At 42.3% G+C, this 17,061-nt stretch overlaps 2 protein-coding genes across 3 annotated transcripts; both read left to right on the top strand.

The window, feature by feature from the left end:
- Nucleotides 1-276: 276 nt before the first annotated feature.
- mibp (muscle-specific beta 1 integrin binding protein) lies at nucleotides 277-3,836 on the top strand. Of its 2 annotated transcripts, XM_029499837.1 has the most exons (8): nucleotides 277-495; nucleotides 1,160-1,250; nucleotides 1,750-1,798; nucleotides 2,068-2,239; nucleotides 2,823-2,894; nucleotides 3,029-3,135; nucleotides 3,301-3,383; nucleotides 3,507-3,836. In XM_029499837.1, the coding sequence occupies exons 1-7, from the start codon at nucleotides 470-472 to the stop codon at nucleotides 3,381-3,383; spliced, it is 600 nt and encodes a 199-aa protein (XP_029355697.1). In that variant the 5' UTR covers nucleotides 277-469; the 3' UTR covers nucleotides 3,507-3,836. The 2 variants fall into 2 exon arrangements, with proteins under 2 accessions (XP_029355697.1, XP_029355698.1); XM_029499838.1 differs by lacking the exon at nucleotides 1,750-1,798.
- Nucleotides 3,837-9,013: 5,177 nt separating this feature from the next.
- Nucleotides 9,014-13,831, top strand: loxl5a (lysyl oxidase-like 5a). Its single transcript, XM_029500266.1, has 7 exons — nucleotides 9,014-9,831; nucleotides 10,550-10,658; nucleotides 11,287-11,424; nucleotides 12,635-12,791; nucleotides 12,882-12,977; nucleotides 13,087-13,202; nucleotides 13,294-13,831. The coding sequence occupies exons 1-7, from the start codon at nucleotides 9,090-9,092 to the stop codon at nucleotides 13,307-13,309; spliced, it is 1,374 nt and encodes a 457-aa protein (XP_029356126.1). The 5' UTR covers nucleotides 9,014-9,089; the 3' UTR covers nucleotides 13,310-13,831.
- Nucleotides 13,832-17,061: the final 3,230 nt, after the last annotated feature.

Genomic DNA, 17,061 nt, shown 5'->3' with positions numbered 1-17,061 from the left:
TTTGTACATCTGGAGATATTTAAGATACGATAATCCTTTCTCAGTCCTTCGCTGGAGTATTTTTCACTTTCATGAACATAAATCTGTGTGTTGCATTAATAACCTGGTGTTTTTCCACCTCATCAGGTGGCCCACCAGCTGATCCTCCAAAAACTACCATGAATGTGGGCCCGGAGCTTTGGAGGACTCCGATTGGCTGCTGAGGCGACGTGACGTAGACGCAGGCGCACGAGCGGTGACGCGGCAGAGACGTCACACCGGGTATAAATGGCCGCCGCCCGGCCGTGCTGCTCATGGAGCCTCAGCCGGCGGAGCGAACTTCTGGGAGTTTTATTTCTCTTTAGTTTTAAAATCCTAAACTTTCTGTGGAGTTTAAACCGGGACTTTATTTTTCCTTCTAACTGTCGACCTTGTGCTGTGGACGTTGTTTTTATTTTTTATTTTTTTTCTCGGCTCCGCCGCTGAAAAGATGAAATTCATTATAGGAATTGGCGGGTAAGTTAAAATTTATTCGTCGCTTATAATAAAACTTATATTTATTTTTTTGTGATTTAATATTTCTTAGCATCTCAACGACATAATACACCGATCAGTTAATGTGTCACTGGTTTGTATGAAAACCTCTCAGCTGCTTCCTGTTTTTTATTATTATTATTATTATTATTATTATTTAGCTCCTGTAGTCGTCTTAGCTGTGATCGGTGGTGCTGTTAGTGTCTATAATCCCTTTCTGGTCCTCAGTTTAAAGTCAGTCCGGTTTGTCTGTCGTCATAAATCGAGCGGGACTTTTGAACAGATTCGGAGCAAAGTGGAGGGAGAACTCCGCTTCAAAACAAAAGAGCGGCGTCTGTATTCAAACAAATCTGTGTATTCATGTGTTGCTTTCATTGTGCCTTTTTTTTATTAGTATTAGTATTAGTATTAGTAGTAGTAGTAGTATTTTATTCACGTTTTCCACTAAACACCTTCTAATGATCGCTCACACACATTTAGGGAAATGTCGCTTTTTTTTTTTTTTTTGTCAGAAATATAAACAAAATGGCACCATATTTCAGAGAGCAGATTATTTTCACAGCTGAGTTTTTAAGTCACAGTGGCTGGCAGCAGATAATGAATGTGTGATTTCTATCTTTTTTTTTTTTTTTTTTTTTTTTTTAAGGATCACCAATGGTGGTAAAACCACCCTGACCAATAAGTTGACCAAGACTTTGTCCAACTGCTGTGTTGTGCACCAAGATGACTTTTTCAAGGTGAGTTTTTGCAGATGGATGAGTAAAGTATTTGTTTTTCTTAGTTTGTGTCTTTTTGTTTCTCTTGAATGAAAGAGCATGTGCTTCCTCATGCTTCCATGAGTAAACACCATCCCCCCACGTCCTGCTCCCCTCTGATGTGCTGATACCTTTTCTGTCTATGCAGATTATTATTTTTTTTTTAACCTGATTCTCTCTACTTTAAGGTTTTTCACCTTTTTATGATATATAGATATATAGAGATAGAGATAGAGATAGAGATAGATAGATAGATAGTTTTTTTTTTTTTTTTTTTTTTTTTTTTTTTTTTTTTAGGAAATTTTCTCTCCCCCTCCCTCTTCTGTAACTTGCTTGCTTAGTTTGGTGCATAGTCTTGCTCTCCTCCTTGTTTTCCTTTGTCTGTGTGCACGTCTAGCTGTACTCTGGCATGTAAATGGGATCTGCACGTTTTCAGAGCAGTGAGGTTGCAGCAATGTTTTATTGGTGACTGTTATTTCAGAAACCCGATCAGATAGAAGTCGGGGAGGACGGCTTTAAACAATGGGATGGTAAGACTTCACTGAAGACTGCCGTTGACTCATCGCCAACTTTAAATTCACATACTTGTCCCTTAGTTGTAATGTACCTGCACCATCCAAATTTACATTTAGCTATTTTACATGCCCCTATGAAGCAACAAAGACCTCCAGTTACTTGGAGGAACAAAAACCAATTCCTTACTCCAATTTTTTTTTTTCACCTCCCTTATTCGCCCTCTCATTCTAAACTTCTATCTGCTCTTTTTGTCGTTTTCTTTTCTGTTGATTTCTCTTTGCAGTCATCACAGCCATGGATATGGAGGCCATGACCAACACGATAAAAGGCTGGATGGAGAACCCTGTGAAGTTTGCCCGCTCTCATGGAGTAACTCTGTCGCCTGGTTCTGTGTCAAACCCTGATGAGCAGAACCACATCCTGATTGTGGAGGGCTTCCTGCTGTACAACTACCCGTACGTTTTTAGTCAACAGAGTATTGATGGATCACATAATAGTTTCATTAAGAGGAAACTTGGTTACTACTTCCACAGAAGAATGTGTGATTTGCACAGTTAGCCCTTTAGAGTAGCTTGGTTATTAATATCTGGCCCTAAACATAACCTTAGAATGTAATATCCCACATAATTACATTCATACCACAATTAAGTGAAAGGGGGTGTGCTCCCTTTCACTTTTAATCTAGTTTGTGGTGAATTCTTAGTAAGTAATCACAAGCGCGTGATGGGTGGGTTTTCATCTTGTACTATCATGTGATAAAGTTACTTGCCTGCCATTGGCAGATGTGAGTGCCATCTACATTTACACTTGGCCAGGCTCTGCATTGGGAGATAAGGGGTTCAGCAGTAAGGGGCTCTCTGTGCTGCTCTTAAAGCTGGGTGCTGGATGATTGGTACGCCGTGTACTCGGGATGAATGTTGAGCTCACTGCAGAGATGCAGATAACACTCAGAACAGTTGCATAACTACACTAACTGGTTAATTGAGGACATATATGTATATATCAGTGCTCATGTCCTTGTTCTTCCTCCCTTGTTAGGCCCCTGCTCGACGTTTTTGACAAGTGCTATTACCTCACAATCCCTTATGATGAGTGCAAAAAAAGGAGAAGGTGAGTGAATTCAAAGAGTTTATATTTTATATATTATTTTATCACACTTTTTTTTTTTTTTTTTAAATAAACCAGTTTTCCTGCCCCATCAAGTACCATTGTGTGGTCGCGTCTAACTTCTGTATTATTTTCAGTACGAGGCAGTACACTGTCCCCGACCCTCCCGGCCTGTTTGATGGCCATGTGTGGCCAATGTACCTGAAGCACAGGAAAGAGATGGAGGATAGCAGCTTGAATATTGGTAAACTGAAGCTTATTGAGATAACTTTGTGCACATTTGTATCTTGACTTTATAAATGTATTTGCTTTTCTTTTCCTTACCACACAATTCACTATAATCTGCTTGTTTAGAAAGATTTTGATGGGAATGTTTATTTATTTATTTTTTTTTATTTTATTGTTGCAGAGTATCTGGATGGTTTGAAAACCAAAGAGGAGATCTACAACCATGTGTATGAGGACATTCGAAATAACCTCAATCGTTTATAGGTAAACTGACTGCACGTAAAGAGTCTTTATTGAAGGACCAAAACAGAGTAAATCAAAAATCTAAGGAAGCTATCATCATCCTTGTCCACCTGTCTGACACTTTATTTATTCTTTATTTTACAGCAGGAAGACTCTTCTTCATCACTGTACAGAATATGTAAATAGATCCAAGGATTTTTAGGTTTGTTTTGGTTTTTTTGTACATAGAACAACAAATCATTCTTAACTTATCATTCTTTTTTTTCTTTTTTTTTTTCCATCTTCATATGGTCAGTGTTTTTTGTTTTTTCTTTAAAAGGTGCCTCTTATACTCACCTATGTTACTGTTAATCCTAAACTACTGACTTGTACTGGACCATTTGTGTGCCAATAGCATTAATCTACAAATAAATGTGTTAGTTCCTATTGATGCAGTACACCAAGCAATGCCATTTGCTTCCTATATAAAATATGTCTGACACAATGTTATTGTTTGACTTTTACTTTCTTGTGTGTTCGTACCTGTTACCTACTTTAAACTAGAATAAACCCTCATATTTCCTACACTGTACCCACATCACACAGGTCATCACTTATTCATGTCACATCCGTTTTTAAATTATCAAACTTAAAATGTTCCCATTTGAGTTATTTTGTAATTGATGATGCTGACTTGTCAGATCTGCAATAGTATGACTAGTTTCACAGAACAGTCCATGAATTTTTCCATCTCCTAAATGTGACTGGATAGATTTACTGCCTTCAGGCCTTTGAAGATAGTTGAAGTGAAGCTGTCTGCGATGGGAACGTCACTCTTTAGGTTAAACTACATCTGACCTTTGAGCAGACTGAGGCTATGAATTAAAGGGCGAGCTGAGGATGTAAAGCTAAAGTAGGTCAACCCAAGGCCTGACTTTAAGCTTTAAGTTGTTTCCTGAATACCTGAATTATAGTTTGAGCCCATCTATTAGACAGGAAAGGCCATGTCAAACACCTACATCTGTTCTTTAGTTTTTGTTTTTGTTTTTTTTCCAACTCTACACCAGAAATAGCAGCCCTCACTTTGCTCAAGTAGATGCAGGAGTAGGTCATACACAACGCACAAGATTTAGCCTATTAACACTGGATTTACAGCACATGAGCCCCGACGCACGTGCTCATATCACCTATATTCCCACACACATAAATAGGCCAGAGTCATTTCTCATTTCCCCTGCGGGAAAATCTCACCCTGTCTGAGATAAGGACGTGTGAATTTATATCAAAGTTGAGCTAAAGAAAGAACAGGACTGGAGGGGGGATGTGTTTTAGCGTCTTCACATCCAAAATGGACTCCACTCATACTTTAATGAGACCAAATGATTGTGTATTGAAGTGAGTCGAGGGTTTATGTTTGCACAGTTGTTGGACTTGCTCCTCCGCAAAGTGACCGAGTTAGAGGTCAGAAGTGATTTGGGTCATTTTGGATCCTTAACATAAAGGTAGAAGTTAATATTCAAGCAGCCTGTCGGTTTGTCCAATAAAGATAAAGCGCAGCTAAAGTCGGGCAGACATTTCCCATATCTGGTATCTCAGTTGCTGTTGACATCAGCTGTAGGTAAAAGTAATCTGTCATATGCGTGTCATGTGGAAATGGTCGCTGTGACGCTCTAACAGGTGGACGTCGACTCGACCACGCTGGCTCCGGGCTCCTGGTGCTAAAAATGACAGCAGTGTGTGTCGATGGCTGTGAAACCACACACTCAGGTGGATCTGTCCTCCAAAGACAAACCAGAGGATGACACCCTCCAGACCTCATCAAATAATATAAACTTCACTCACTCTGAATGAAACAGCAGCTGTTTTACAGCAAAAGGGAAACTTGTTGGAAAGTAAATCCAGTCTAGACATTTTCTTTCAAACCTGGTCCCATTTCTCAAAGCTCGGCTGAAACATGTGACTGAGACGAGCTGCTCAGCAGGTACAGGGGCACGAATCTGCCCAGGAGCGGCGTGTTAAAATGAGGATGGAGGTTATTTTCTGTTTCCGTGATGTCAATGCTTGGCTGATGTTTTGTCTGAAGCGTTTGTGCACACATAGAGAACATTGCAGTGAAGGTTTGTGTAGGTGCACGCTACCAGTCACACTGTTCTTACTTTTATGTGTCCTAAATGATCCCAGTTGAAAAAGGGCGAAATAGGTGCACAGGATGTATCAGTGCTGTGTGTAAACAAAATCGAAACACAAATGAAATCTCATCCACAGCCTTCACAAATGTCTGCACACGGAGGATTGGAAGCATTGGAAGCATTTTATCAAATATTTATTCTTTTTGTCCACCTGCCGACTCCAAAGTCATGAAAACTCCTCTCATTGTGACTATCAAGCGTCTATTACAATGTCAAATTTAAACCATCCATAAATCACAATGTCGAGCATTTACTTTTCATTGGCCAGCCTGTTCTCAATGTGTGTCATGAGACACGGGTTTATTGCCTACATTCAGACCCAGTGGTGGAATTCAACTACGCACTTTTACAAGTGTCACACTGAAGTACACTGCATTGTATTTTTTTCTGTTAGTTTCTTCTCTACTTCAAAATATCTAATTTGAAGATGTTTTCATGAAGCAATTTGGGGTTTTTTCATGTCAGAAACATTTTTAACATTTTTAAAAGTAACTATACATCTGAAGGAAATGAGCATGTTTGGTGTTCATACTTTAATTTAGGTGATGTGTAATGTATTCTTCCTCCTGTCGTAGATTTGGGTTTTTTTATTATCAAAAAAATGTTGATGTTACATTACATAATCATATGGATCATGTTTTAACTCACTGCGGTCGCTGTATAGATGTAAACAGAAACTATGTCCAGGTTGAGCTGGTAATTATGACACCGGACAAACAAAGCCTGTCTGCCAGCAGGCGTCGAGGTTTAAATCATGTGTATGAACAACCGAGGCCGCCAGCCACACTGCAGCAGTGATACCCATCTGGTCCAACCAGACCTGCAGACTGTGACTTTATCTGACACACACACACACACACACACACACACGTACCCGAGCTCCCCTACTCCTGTGTCTCACACTTATTCACGGAATCATACTCACACAGATTGCTGAGAGGCTGTGAGTGCCTGCTGGGGTATTTGGGTATATTTAGAAAGGGTCTGGGAGCTTTGCAGTCAGACCCCTCTAATCCTCAGTGTGCTGGCTGACTTCGTCACCACACACTACCTGTTTGTTGGCACGTCTCTGCAGACACACACACACACACAGGGGATGCATGGGAGGGGAAGGAGGGGAAAGGTGAAGGTCCTCTCACCTACTTCAATCCGGTCGACATCCTCTTCATCATGTGTGTAAAGAGACAGACAGATCTGTCATCTGGGGAGAGCAGTGTTTTTCTGTGATTTGTTCTCCGTACTGGACAATTTCCTCCCGGTCCTGGAAAATGTTTGAAAGTGTGAAGGAAAATTCTAAAAAGAGGAAACATTTCATTCAGTTTTCCCTTTTTCTCAGACTCTCTTTCAGTCCAAGATCATGCCAAACGTACGTTAGTCGACAACAGCATACAAATTAAAGGCCTCTCTCCGCTAACACGTGACAGATTTTTGTCACCGTCTGTGGAAACAGTAGTGATTTGCATTCACCCATAAATTAATTTTTCCAGCGACTAGTGTTTTATAACCAGCAGTAGGTGCTGACTGATCAGCTGCTCAGTCCAACTGTGTGCAGGACACAAAGCACGTACTGTTGAAACAGGTGACATTTTGAATTTATCCATCCATGTAAATAGATGTTGTGAAGTTAATCATAAGATATAAGACCTCTGTAACGTGAGGAACTTAAAACTTTACAGAGTTTAAGAGCTATAAAAAAATAAACTGAATATAAATCAGACAGGATCATTTGTGATAAGACATTCAAACATGTTCAGCATCTTCAGCAGAGCTTGATGACGAGCTGATCATTTGAATCAGGTGTGTTGGAGCAGGAAATATCTAAAACCTGCAGGACAGTGGCCCTCCAGGACCGGAGCTGCAGACCTCCGGACCGGACCGAACCCCTCCAGGACCGAAGCTGCAGACCTCCGGACCGGACCGAACCCCTCCAGGTCCGGAGCTGCAGACCTCCGGACCGGACCGAACCCCTCCAGGTCCGGAGCTGCAGACCTCCGGAGCTGCAGACCTCCGGACCGGACCGATGTCTGTAGCAGAATCTCATCAGTGTGTTGTATAATGACAATAAAGCTGCTTTCCTTTCCCGTGTTTCCTGAGGTATTTTCTTCTACTTTTACTTTAGTAATATTTTAAGCAAATACCTTTGTACTTTTACTTTAGTAATATTTTGACGAAGCTACTTTTACTTGTATTGGAGTAATACTTGACAAGGAGTACCTGTACTTTCACTCAAGTTGTGAAGTTGTATACTCTGTCCACCTCTGTTCATGAATACAAGTTCATTTGAACCACAGAAAAAGGTTTATGTCGATCTCAAATCCCTCAGAAGAATTCCGTAGTAAATACATCTGTCTTTATCGTCAGTAACACTGAGACCCTTAAAAAACAAGCCCTGATGTTGTAACACAAAGTCACAAGAGTATGAAGAAGATTTGAGCTGCAGGTCAGCAGGAATCTGTCCGTCTCTGAGCATCTGCTGCCCTCATGTGGTCAATTTGGATCCAGCAGGATTCTTCTGATTTTGACATTTTCCACAGGGTGCATATAAAATAAACAAAACACTGCACTGGGCACTAGAGAAACTCCCAGACTTCTGTCAAACACCAATAAATGAACATCCACATGGGTGCAATGAGTTTATCCGTCAATGGTATCTAAATTTGTGTAAATAAATGAATGACCAGCGGAGAATATGTGAGAGGCAAACTAACTCAGATTGTATTTAAAGTGAGAACAATTTGGACTCGATTAATTGTTGTTAATATTAATGTCAAGCTGATAAAGCGACTCAACACACAAATCTGTCTGAACTTGTGTCATTTACTGTGAATAATGATAAAAAAAAAAAAAAAAAAAAAAAAAGTCTATAAAACACACTCAACCGGAACAGGAAGCTCCGTGTGATTGCGTCATCGCTGCCCTTTCCCTGTGACCTATGACCTTTGACCTCAGCGCTACCTCCTGTTTACGGCAGGTATGTCAAAGATAATAATGAGTTTAAATGAGTCTTTCACACACTAAAGCATCCACTGCTCACCTTCGGCTGTTTATCACGCTGATGTGACACCAAACTGTGTTTATGAAACTTGTATGTAGAGAAAGTTAACGTCAGTTTTTTTCTTGAAATTAGATTTGTGTAGGCTTAGTAGATATAACTTTATAGTAAGACGTTTCAATAATTACCTGCAATAGCAGATAAGGTTATTAAAAATAACTTTATTTAAAGTGAAATGGCCAGATTTAATTTTACTGAGTGTTGCTCGTCGCTGTGTTTTCAGTATCCAAAGACCGTATTGTTCCATCAGGGAGAACGGATGGCTGACTTTATTCAGCCTTTTCGTGATGATGTGAAGTAGAGTGGAAGGAAATGGTTAAACCGAGACATGGATCAGTGGATGGAATCAGTAAGAAAGTCTCGGACCAAACTCTGCTGTGCGCAACTGCGTGACGGAGTGAAGCTCGTGGGAAACATCGGCTCATCACACATGACAGACTCAGATGTCTCCTCAGTTAAAGTCTCAGTCCTGGAGACCGACAGCTGGAGACGCCGTCAGCCCGAGTCATGGAGAAGTTCCCCTTCGTTTTACTCTTCCTGCTGGATGCTCTGGTGACTTTGGGCGCCGGGCAGCAGCCTTTACGCGCAGGCGTCGGGCCGTGGAGACAGCGGATCCAGTGGGAGAATAACGGCCAGCTGTACAGTTTACTGAGCACGGGAACTCAGTATCGCTCTCCACGGCAAAGCAGAGGACGCACCCAGCTTCTGCTGACCACGAGGAACACTTTGAACCGGGCTCACCCTCCCGGTAGACCCACCAGAACCAGAGCAGACCTGCAGGACGCAACCAGAGTTCCCTCTCACCAAAACGACCACGGTCGGTCGGACTTGCCGGTTCTTGGTGCTGACTCGGGTCCGTATTTTCTCGCCTCTGGACGCCCGCTGACCCCCACCCAGACCCCCACCCAGACCCCCACCCAGACCCCGTCCAACAGCAGCGCTGCTTCTTTCAGCGCCGTCCAGGAGTTCTCCGGCAGCGGAGTCCCGAGAGGCGGCCGGAGCGCCACCGGAGACACACCGGAGCTGAACGCCTCTCCCACCGTGCTGTCCAGTAACGCCGTGGAAATCCACTTTTCCCGTCCACGGCCGGACACAGCACCGGCCAGAAACACCGGCGACCCACGAGATCCGCACAGTATCCACCACAGGAACTCCGTTTTCTACGACGTTTACCCTCCAGACCACAGAAACCGGCTCAGCGCGCGTCCTGCACCGGGGCCCGGCTACGGCACCAGGTTCTTCCACAACGGTGAGACGGGCAGAGGAGACAGGAGGACCGAGCTGTAGCCCAGAAAAGAGTCTGGACGTAATAAAGAAGTTTATATATTGTCTGAAAATCGTCCAAAGTCATCAAGCTCACATCATTTTTGTAAATCACTGAGCAACGAGGCACAGATGCCCAATTAGCTCATTTCCTCGTTAAACTCACCTTTTATGGAGTTTTTAATGAGTTCTTAATGGGCGCCAGACTTAATAACCCCTTATGACCAAAGTAATGTCTCCAATATAAGAGCCTCTGAGCAAAGTTAAAATAAAAGGATGACTTACCTGAGAGCTTTATCTATAACGTCACTCTCCTCTTTACCATTTGCTCTTGCATCCTCGCTGAGCTCAGCAGATGAATTCTACACTTCCCTTTTCAGCTCTTTAAGTACCTGCTGAGCACAAATACAAGAGTTAGGAGGCGTTCAATCTTGTATTTAACGTTTTGCAGATCTTAGTAACACAGCAGGTCATCATTGGAAACAGAAATGATGCAGTTGTTTTATTTTTCACATCTGTATATACATTGATGTTTTTTTTTTCTCCATCTTTATGTTTAATGCTGCAGCCTGCTTGGACCAGTTTAATGTAGAAATCCTTAAATATGACTTCAGAGATGTTATTGAATGCGTGTTGTGTTTTGTGGTTTTTCTGGTACCAATGATTTAATGATATGCACTGTTTGTTTTATTTTTCTCCTGCAGGTCTTCCAGACTTGGTTCCTGACCCTTATTACATCCAGGCAGCCTCTTACATCCAGAGAGTGCAGATGTACGCGCTTCGCTGTGCAGCGGAAGAGAACTGTCTCTCCAGGTGCTCTCCTTTTGTTCCATCTGCAGTAAAATAAAACCATCACACAATCTGTTCAAGATATCTGTGGGTAACATGTTAACAATTCTTTGACTGCGCTTTATCCTGCGGCTGACGTTTTGTACGACATCATCTCTCCCTGCGGCGAATCGGATTTATAGACACAATAATCAATGGGGCTCACATGTAGAAACCAAAAAACAAGACTCTTTTATAAATCCTTTGACGTTTCCACGCTGGGAAGCATGTAGGCCTCTGGAAGCAACAGCTGAGTGACAGAGGGGCTGGACACAAACCTGGCAACCACCCGAGATCCTCTCCTCTGATCTGAGCAGCCACTTTGCCAAGTAAAATAAGCAAAATAAAAGGCAAGGCATTCCTGAGGTGAATGCAGAAGCCTGTGGGGCAAGACCAGAAACCACCCCGGCCACTTTGACAGCGGTTCATCATTCGTCTAACGGCCAGAGAAGGACGAGGGGGAGCTCAGTGTGCAGCGACGTGTACGCTGTGTGGATTATGTGAGGGGAAAGGTCCCACAAACAGAAAAAGGTGACCCCGGCTGTGCACTCCGGGCGCTTCGGGGTCATTCCAGCTCGAAGTGAAATTTCATGGCTCGTTCCTTTTCCTTCAGGTCTGCGTATCATCCGAGTGTGAGCGACCTCGACTACAGAGTCCTGCTGAGGTTCCCACAGCGAGTGAAGAACCAGGGAACGGCAGATTTCCTCCCGGTGAAGCCCCGGCATGAGTGGGAATGGCACAGCTGTCACCAGTGAGTTCACATTTGAAATGCTCCTTTTTCTTTTATTATTTTGTTGCACTGCTCCTTCCCGAAATTGTCTGAAACGATCAGGTCTTAAGATAAAATGAACATCCTCAAAGGAAACTTCAGGGGCCGATAAATGAACCTGCAAAACACCTGAAATTGTGATTCTGATCAAATGAAGTCACAGCAGAAGACGTCCGTCTGTTTGTTTGTTTCTCCCGCGATTCTCAATCAGAGCAGGATTCATCTCTTCAGTAGTCTGTTTTTTTTAATCCCCTTTTCTCCTAAAAGGGGATTTAGAAGAAACCTCCTCAGAATTCACTAATCTTCAGATAACAGCTGATTTATTTTTTGTGAGATAAAGACAGGAGAGAATTTCCCCTCTTGGCACCGCAGCTGTCCACAGCCCTTTTCATCACTTAAAGCCTTTTTCAAAACCATAATGTGAGCACGGACTTAAATCACTGATCCTGAAGGGGAGCTGGGTCACTCCGACTGACACTGAGAGACGCAGAGCAATCGTAGTTTGAATGTGAAATGGCACAGGCACCATTAAAATGTGTCTTGTGTTCAGGAATTTCAGGTTAAAATACGAAACGAAAAGTGCCGACTGGTTTCCACCACAGAACGGTCTTCCTCTGGTTGTGGTAGGAAAAGGGAGCAGGCCGGGTGGATCGGCCAGTGATTGGAAGGTGCAGACTGATGCGCCTTCTGATCACGACCTTTGGGTAGATATTGACCCTGAACTGCTTCTCTTCCATCAGTGTATGTGCTGCACGAGCAGCAGCTGAAACCGTGTGAATCACAGAGTGAGAGCTGCTGCTCGATCAGAATAGAAATAAGTGACATAGATGGAAATGTCCTCCTTCTCCTTCTCTATGGTGGTTAGCACCGTTGCATCACAGCAGTAAGGTTCTTGGTTTGATTCCCAGGTCCTTTCCGTGTGGAGTTTGCGTGTTCTCCCTGACCTGTGTGGGATAAGTGCTACAGATGATGTTCTCTTTGTTTTGATGGAGCCTGTTGAGTTGTTTTTTTTTTTTTTTTTTGTGACAGTTAAAGGTTGTTCACTTCCTTTTTTTATGAAAGTGGGAAAATAAACGGCCGCCCAAAATGTATAAAGTCACGTTAAAAACTTGTTCATAAACCAACAACATGAGCAGAAGAAGACAAGAGAGGCTTTAGCTCCATTCGTTTCTTCGTCTGTGTCGCTCCGCAGGCACTACCACAGTATGGAGGCCTTCAGTAACTACGACCTGCTGGATGTCTCCACTGGAGAGAAGGTGGCCGAGGGACACAAGGCCAGTTTCTGCCTGGAGGACACGTCATGTGACCCGGGAGTAAGACGGCGCTTTGCCTGCACCGCTCACACACAGGTTGTGCTTGTTTTCTTTGCCGTGACAGGTTAGACTTTTTCTTTATCAGCCAAAAGAAGGGCGATCGTCTAAACATGCCGTCCCCCTCAGGGCCTCGGTCCCGGCTGCTATGACACATATCACGCAAACATCGACTGCCAGTGGATCGACATCACTGATGTGCCGCCTGGAAACTACGTGCTGAAGGTGCTTTATGAACGGGACATGAAGATCTAACAAATCCATCCTGTTTTCAGTCCCACCTGGACTCAGACGAAGTCCCGGCCTTTCATGGTTGCCTCTGCTGTGTTTTCAGGTGACAGTGAATCCGTCTCAGCTCGTCCAGGAGTCCGATTTTTCCAACAACGAGGTTCGCTGCGACATCAGGTACACAGGAATCTACGTCCAGGCGAGGAACTGCAGGATCACGGTGTAAGTGACAGACCGACGTTGTTCTCACCATTTTAAACGGAGAGATCACAAGTTTAACTCAGAAGTTCACGTCACTGCTGTCTGTTCTCAGTTCCGACAGAAGCTGACCTGACCGAGGCCTCAACATTTTCCCACAGAAATATGTATTTAATACCTTTTTGTTGCTCTCAGTGTAAAGGTGCTATTCTGTTGTGCTGCTGTTTTACATTTAAATGTTCACTATTAACTAAACTTGTGTCTTTATATTTATGATATATAATATTTTTTTAGCTCCAGCCATGCCTGCCTGATGTTATCTTTTTTCACTTCTAAAGCAATGAAAGCTTGTTACTGAAATTCACAAACCTTTTGGGAATGGATTGGTGCTCACATCGAAGGAAACCGTGGCGCTATTCTCCCCTTAAATGCAATATTTTGTTGTACTATATTAAAAATCTTCTGTTTAAAAACTATTGCGAAAGTGCAATTAGAATATAGAAAGAGCAAATACTCTACTGTGTGTATTTAAAGCAACAAGTTTGTGTCACATGTATAGTTTGTTCTTTTTTCAGTCTGGTGAAATGGTTTTTAAATGCTTGGAAATGTTTTTTCGGCCTTTTATTTGTATTTAATAATAAAGTTGTTTTTAAATTTTGGAGACAAAAGTACCACTGAAGACATTTTATTTTTGTTTTTAACCCGGTGCCCAGGTTAGATGTAGGTTTAAATAATCACAGGCAGTGAGATCATTTGAGCCATCATTTAAAAACGTGAAGTCATTCAACAGTCTGGAGTGTTAAGAGTCTAAAATGATTTTGGAATAACACGCCTTAGAGAAATATGTGAGATTGTGTTTATGGAACGGCAGCAGAAGTTGTTGCTCTGTGTTTGTCATGTTGTGTTCCAGCAGATGAGTGATCAGGGAAACATTTATTCACCTGGCAGCGACTGAACATGAGGTTTCTGGGAATGTCTCACTCTATTTACACTTCACCAGAGTCATTAGGGAAATGGTGTGAGTGCTATGTGGAAATGTATAAATAATCACAGCAACACAATTCATTCATTTTTCACTCCTTTCCAACAGCGTTGTTTACGGTCCAGCACAAATCCGTTGCCTCAGACATCTTAAATGTTGAATTTAAACCACATAAGTCAACGAGGTTTGACTGTTTTTGAGGGTTTGGACTCACATTTGTTTCAGCATCATCATAAGATGTCAACTGAAACACTTTTTTGTGAAGGAATGGAGAAAGTCCTCAAACCTTCCAGCCTGTCATGGTCATTGAAATTAAATGTAACAAGATATTTGCTCTTTGATAGAAACCTTGTGGTTTAGGTGGATCTGAGAAACGTTAGTAAAAAAAAGAAGCAGATTTTAGGATATTTCTGAGATGAATATGAAGCAGTATGAGTATCTTCTCACAGGTTACACCCCCCGTTATCATGGTCATGTTAGTCTCTCCGTTATCTTGACGCTGTTTGCTGCTGGAGTGGTTGGTGTTGGTTTAATGAACCATTCAGAAAACCAGAAGAACGTTTCAAGGAATTCCTAATGAGCATGGGAAGCATAACAGGATGTCATAATGGTGGAGATGTTTGGGTGTGCGCCGTGTAGATATACTGAGCAGGACGTTTATCTCCACTCCAGAGAAAGGCCGAAAAAAAGACCCCAAATAATAACTTTAGAGATGATTCATGGGCAGGAAGGAAAAAAGAACACACTGTCACACATTCTCATTAATATTTGCTTCATTGTGAAAAACTGGATCTTGGCCCTTGTTTAATTATTCAGATAAAAGGATATAAGAATTTAACTCATTGGAAACAGCTTTAAATAAATGATTTCTTTTGCAGGGGGCAGAAACTGAAGAAGTTGGACACCACTCATTAAAACTTAAACAATTTTTGGTATTTTATAAGCCTGTTACATAAGTTTAAGGGAAATCTTAATCTGACAAGTATTAAGTGACTCTTATCTGTCAGAGGAATCTAAAAGGGAAGTAAAAATATATATTTCTCTGAAAATGTAGTGACAGTTTCTTAATGCACTTAGTTTCTTTTGATCACTGATCAAGATAGATGGATTCAAAAGATGAAAAAAAAAACCAAACAAGTCATCTCAGTACAACACATGTTGTATATCCACATCACACTGGACCTGAACCCGTTTTAGAAAAAATCCCCCAGATTTCACTCATACTCATCCAAACATGGCGACCCGGTCGGATTCACACCATCTTTGGTCAGAGAGGCCTCGGGATGAGCCCCCCGATGTGAATCCGACTGTGACAGGGGGTCAGGGCTGCTCCAGCTGCTGTTTGCTCAGGGCAGGCCGACGTGCTAAGCCTGCAGGGCGTGCAGGACGGGCAGAGCTGTGGGTCACCCCTGCCTGCGTCTTGTGGAGATGACGAGGAGGAGAGAAATTCCACAGATCCGCAGACGGCCAGCAAAAACCGACTTGCAAACTGCTGACATCAGCAGCACCATGGCTAAACCATCCTTATCGTGGATTGCTTGTGTGTGAGGCTTCGACCAAAAGGCCTGACTGTCTGAGACTCGCAGTCAACAAATGTTAGAGCCAACAGGCGAGACTGCAGTGACACACAATGGGTCTGGGTTCGTTCCCTGGACTGAAACAAACTGTCAATAGTGACTGATTTAGACCTCACACTTCTTTTATTTGTGAATAATAAAGAAAATGTCTCTCATTTCTTCAGCATTTTCTAACACAGCAGTTCTGTTACTCTGACCATGTTTTACTTCACTGAAGCAACATCAGTCAATGAAAACTGCCTAAATCTGAATTTTTTGACTTCCAGAGCCCAAAAATTCAAACCATTAACACAAGACTCATATTATCACGTCAGAGAGTTGTTATAGTGAACGTGTTAGCAGACAATTTCACATTTACATTTCTGGTAGACATTGGTATTTGTTCTGAGTCATATTTTCAGCCATATTTCAGCCATCATTCTGATGAGAATAAGTCCAGTATTCACTCTTTTTTTAATCTCTGTTTGCACTGTCTGTCTCTTTAGCTGCTTCGTCCTGCGTCATGTTCACAAGCATTAACTCGGTGTGATGGACAGGTTCCAGGTTGTCTGTTTTTTTTTTTTTTAAATCAGCCGATAGAAACTCTGGAAAAGGGCTCTGTGATGGACTGGCGACCTGTCCAGGGTGCCCCCCGCCCAATGAGAGCTGGGATTGGCTCCACAAACCCCCAACGAAACAGATAAACCGTAGAAGATGAATGCATGAGCGAACTCTGGAAAAGTTAATCCAGTCCAGAAAGCGTCATCGACATTGTGCCAGCTTTAATACGATTCAGCATCCATCAGAAGTGATTTAACATTTTTAGGTCGATTTGGCTCCACGAGTGGATAAAAAAACAACATTTGTCAAGTGCGACTAATCCAGCCAGCGATGTGATATTGCGGTGTTAATCAGCCAAACGATCAGATTGTGATTTTCCAGGGCTGAGCTTTCATCAGAGTTTTATTTTGAGTTGACAAAAACAGATTGGAAAGTTGTTTTCTCCCCACAGAGCCAATTGAGCTATAGCAGCTGTTCAGGACCAATAAAAGTGTTAAATTCATTCTAATCTGTATAAATCTGTACATAAATCACTAGTGACACAGTGAAGTGTTGATTTCTAACACTCCCCGTTGTGTGTGCAAAGTGTGGAACATCAGCTTGTGTCACTTATTAAATGATTTTTACGCCGGCTCTGTGTTAACTTTCTCTCTCTCCGTCTGGACCTGTGGTCTGTATTTACTTTAAGAGAGGTTTGTTTATTGCCAAGAAAAGAAGCTATTTATGTTGAACACGGTGGAAATAACAGAGTATTTTTCTCTCCTCTTGGTAACAGAAGAAGGAA

Source organism: Echeneis naucrates, chromosome 4, assembly GCF_900963305.1.
Source record: "Echeneis naucrates chromosome 4, fEcheNa1.1, whole genome shotgun sequence".
Taxonomy (NCBI): domain Eukaryota; kingdom Metazoa; phylum Chordata; class Actinopteri; order Carangiformes; family Echeneidae; genus Echeneis; species Echeneis naucrates.
The sequence above is the reverse complement of the archived record's forward strand: the minus strand, read 5'-3'. Positions and strand labels throughout refer to the sequence as shown.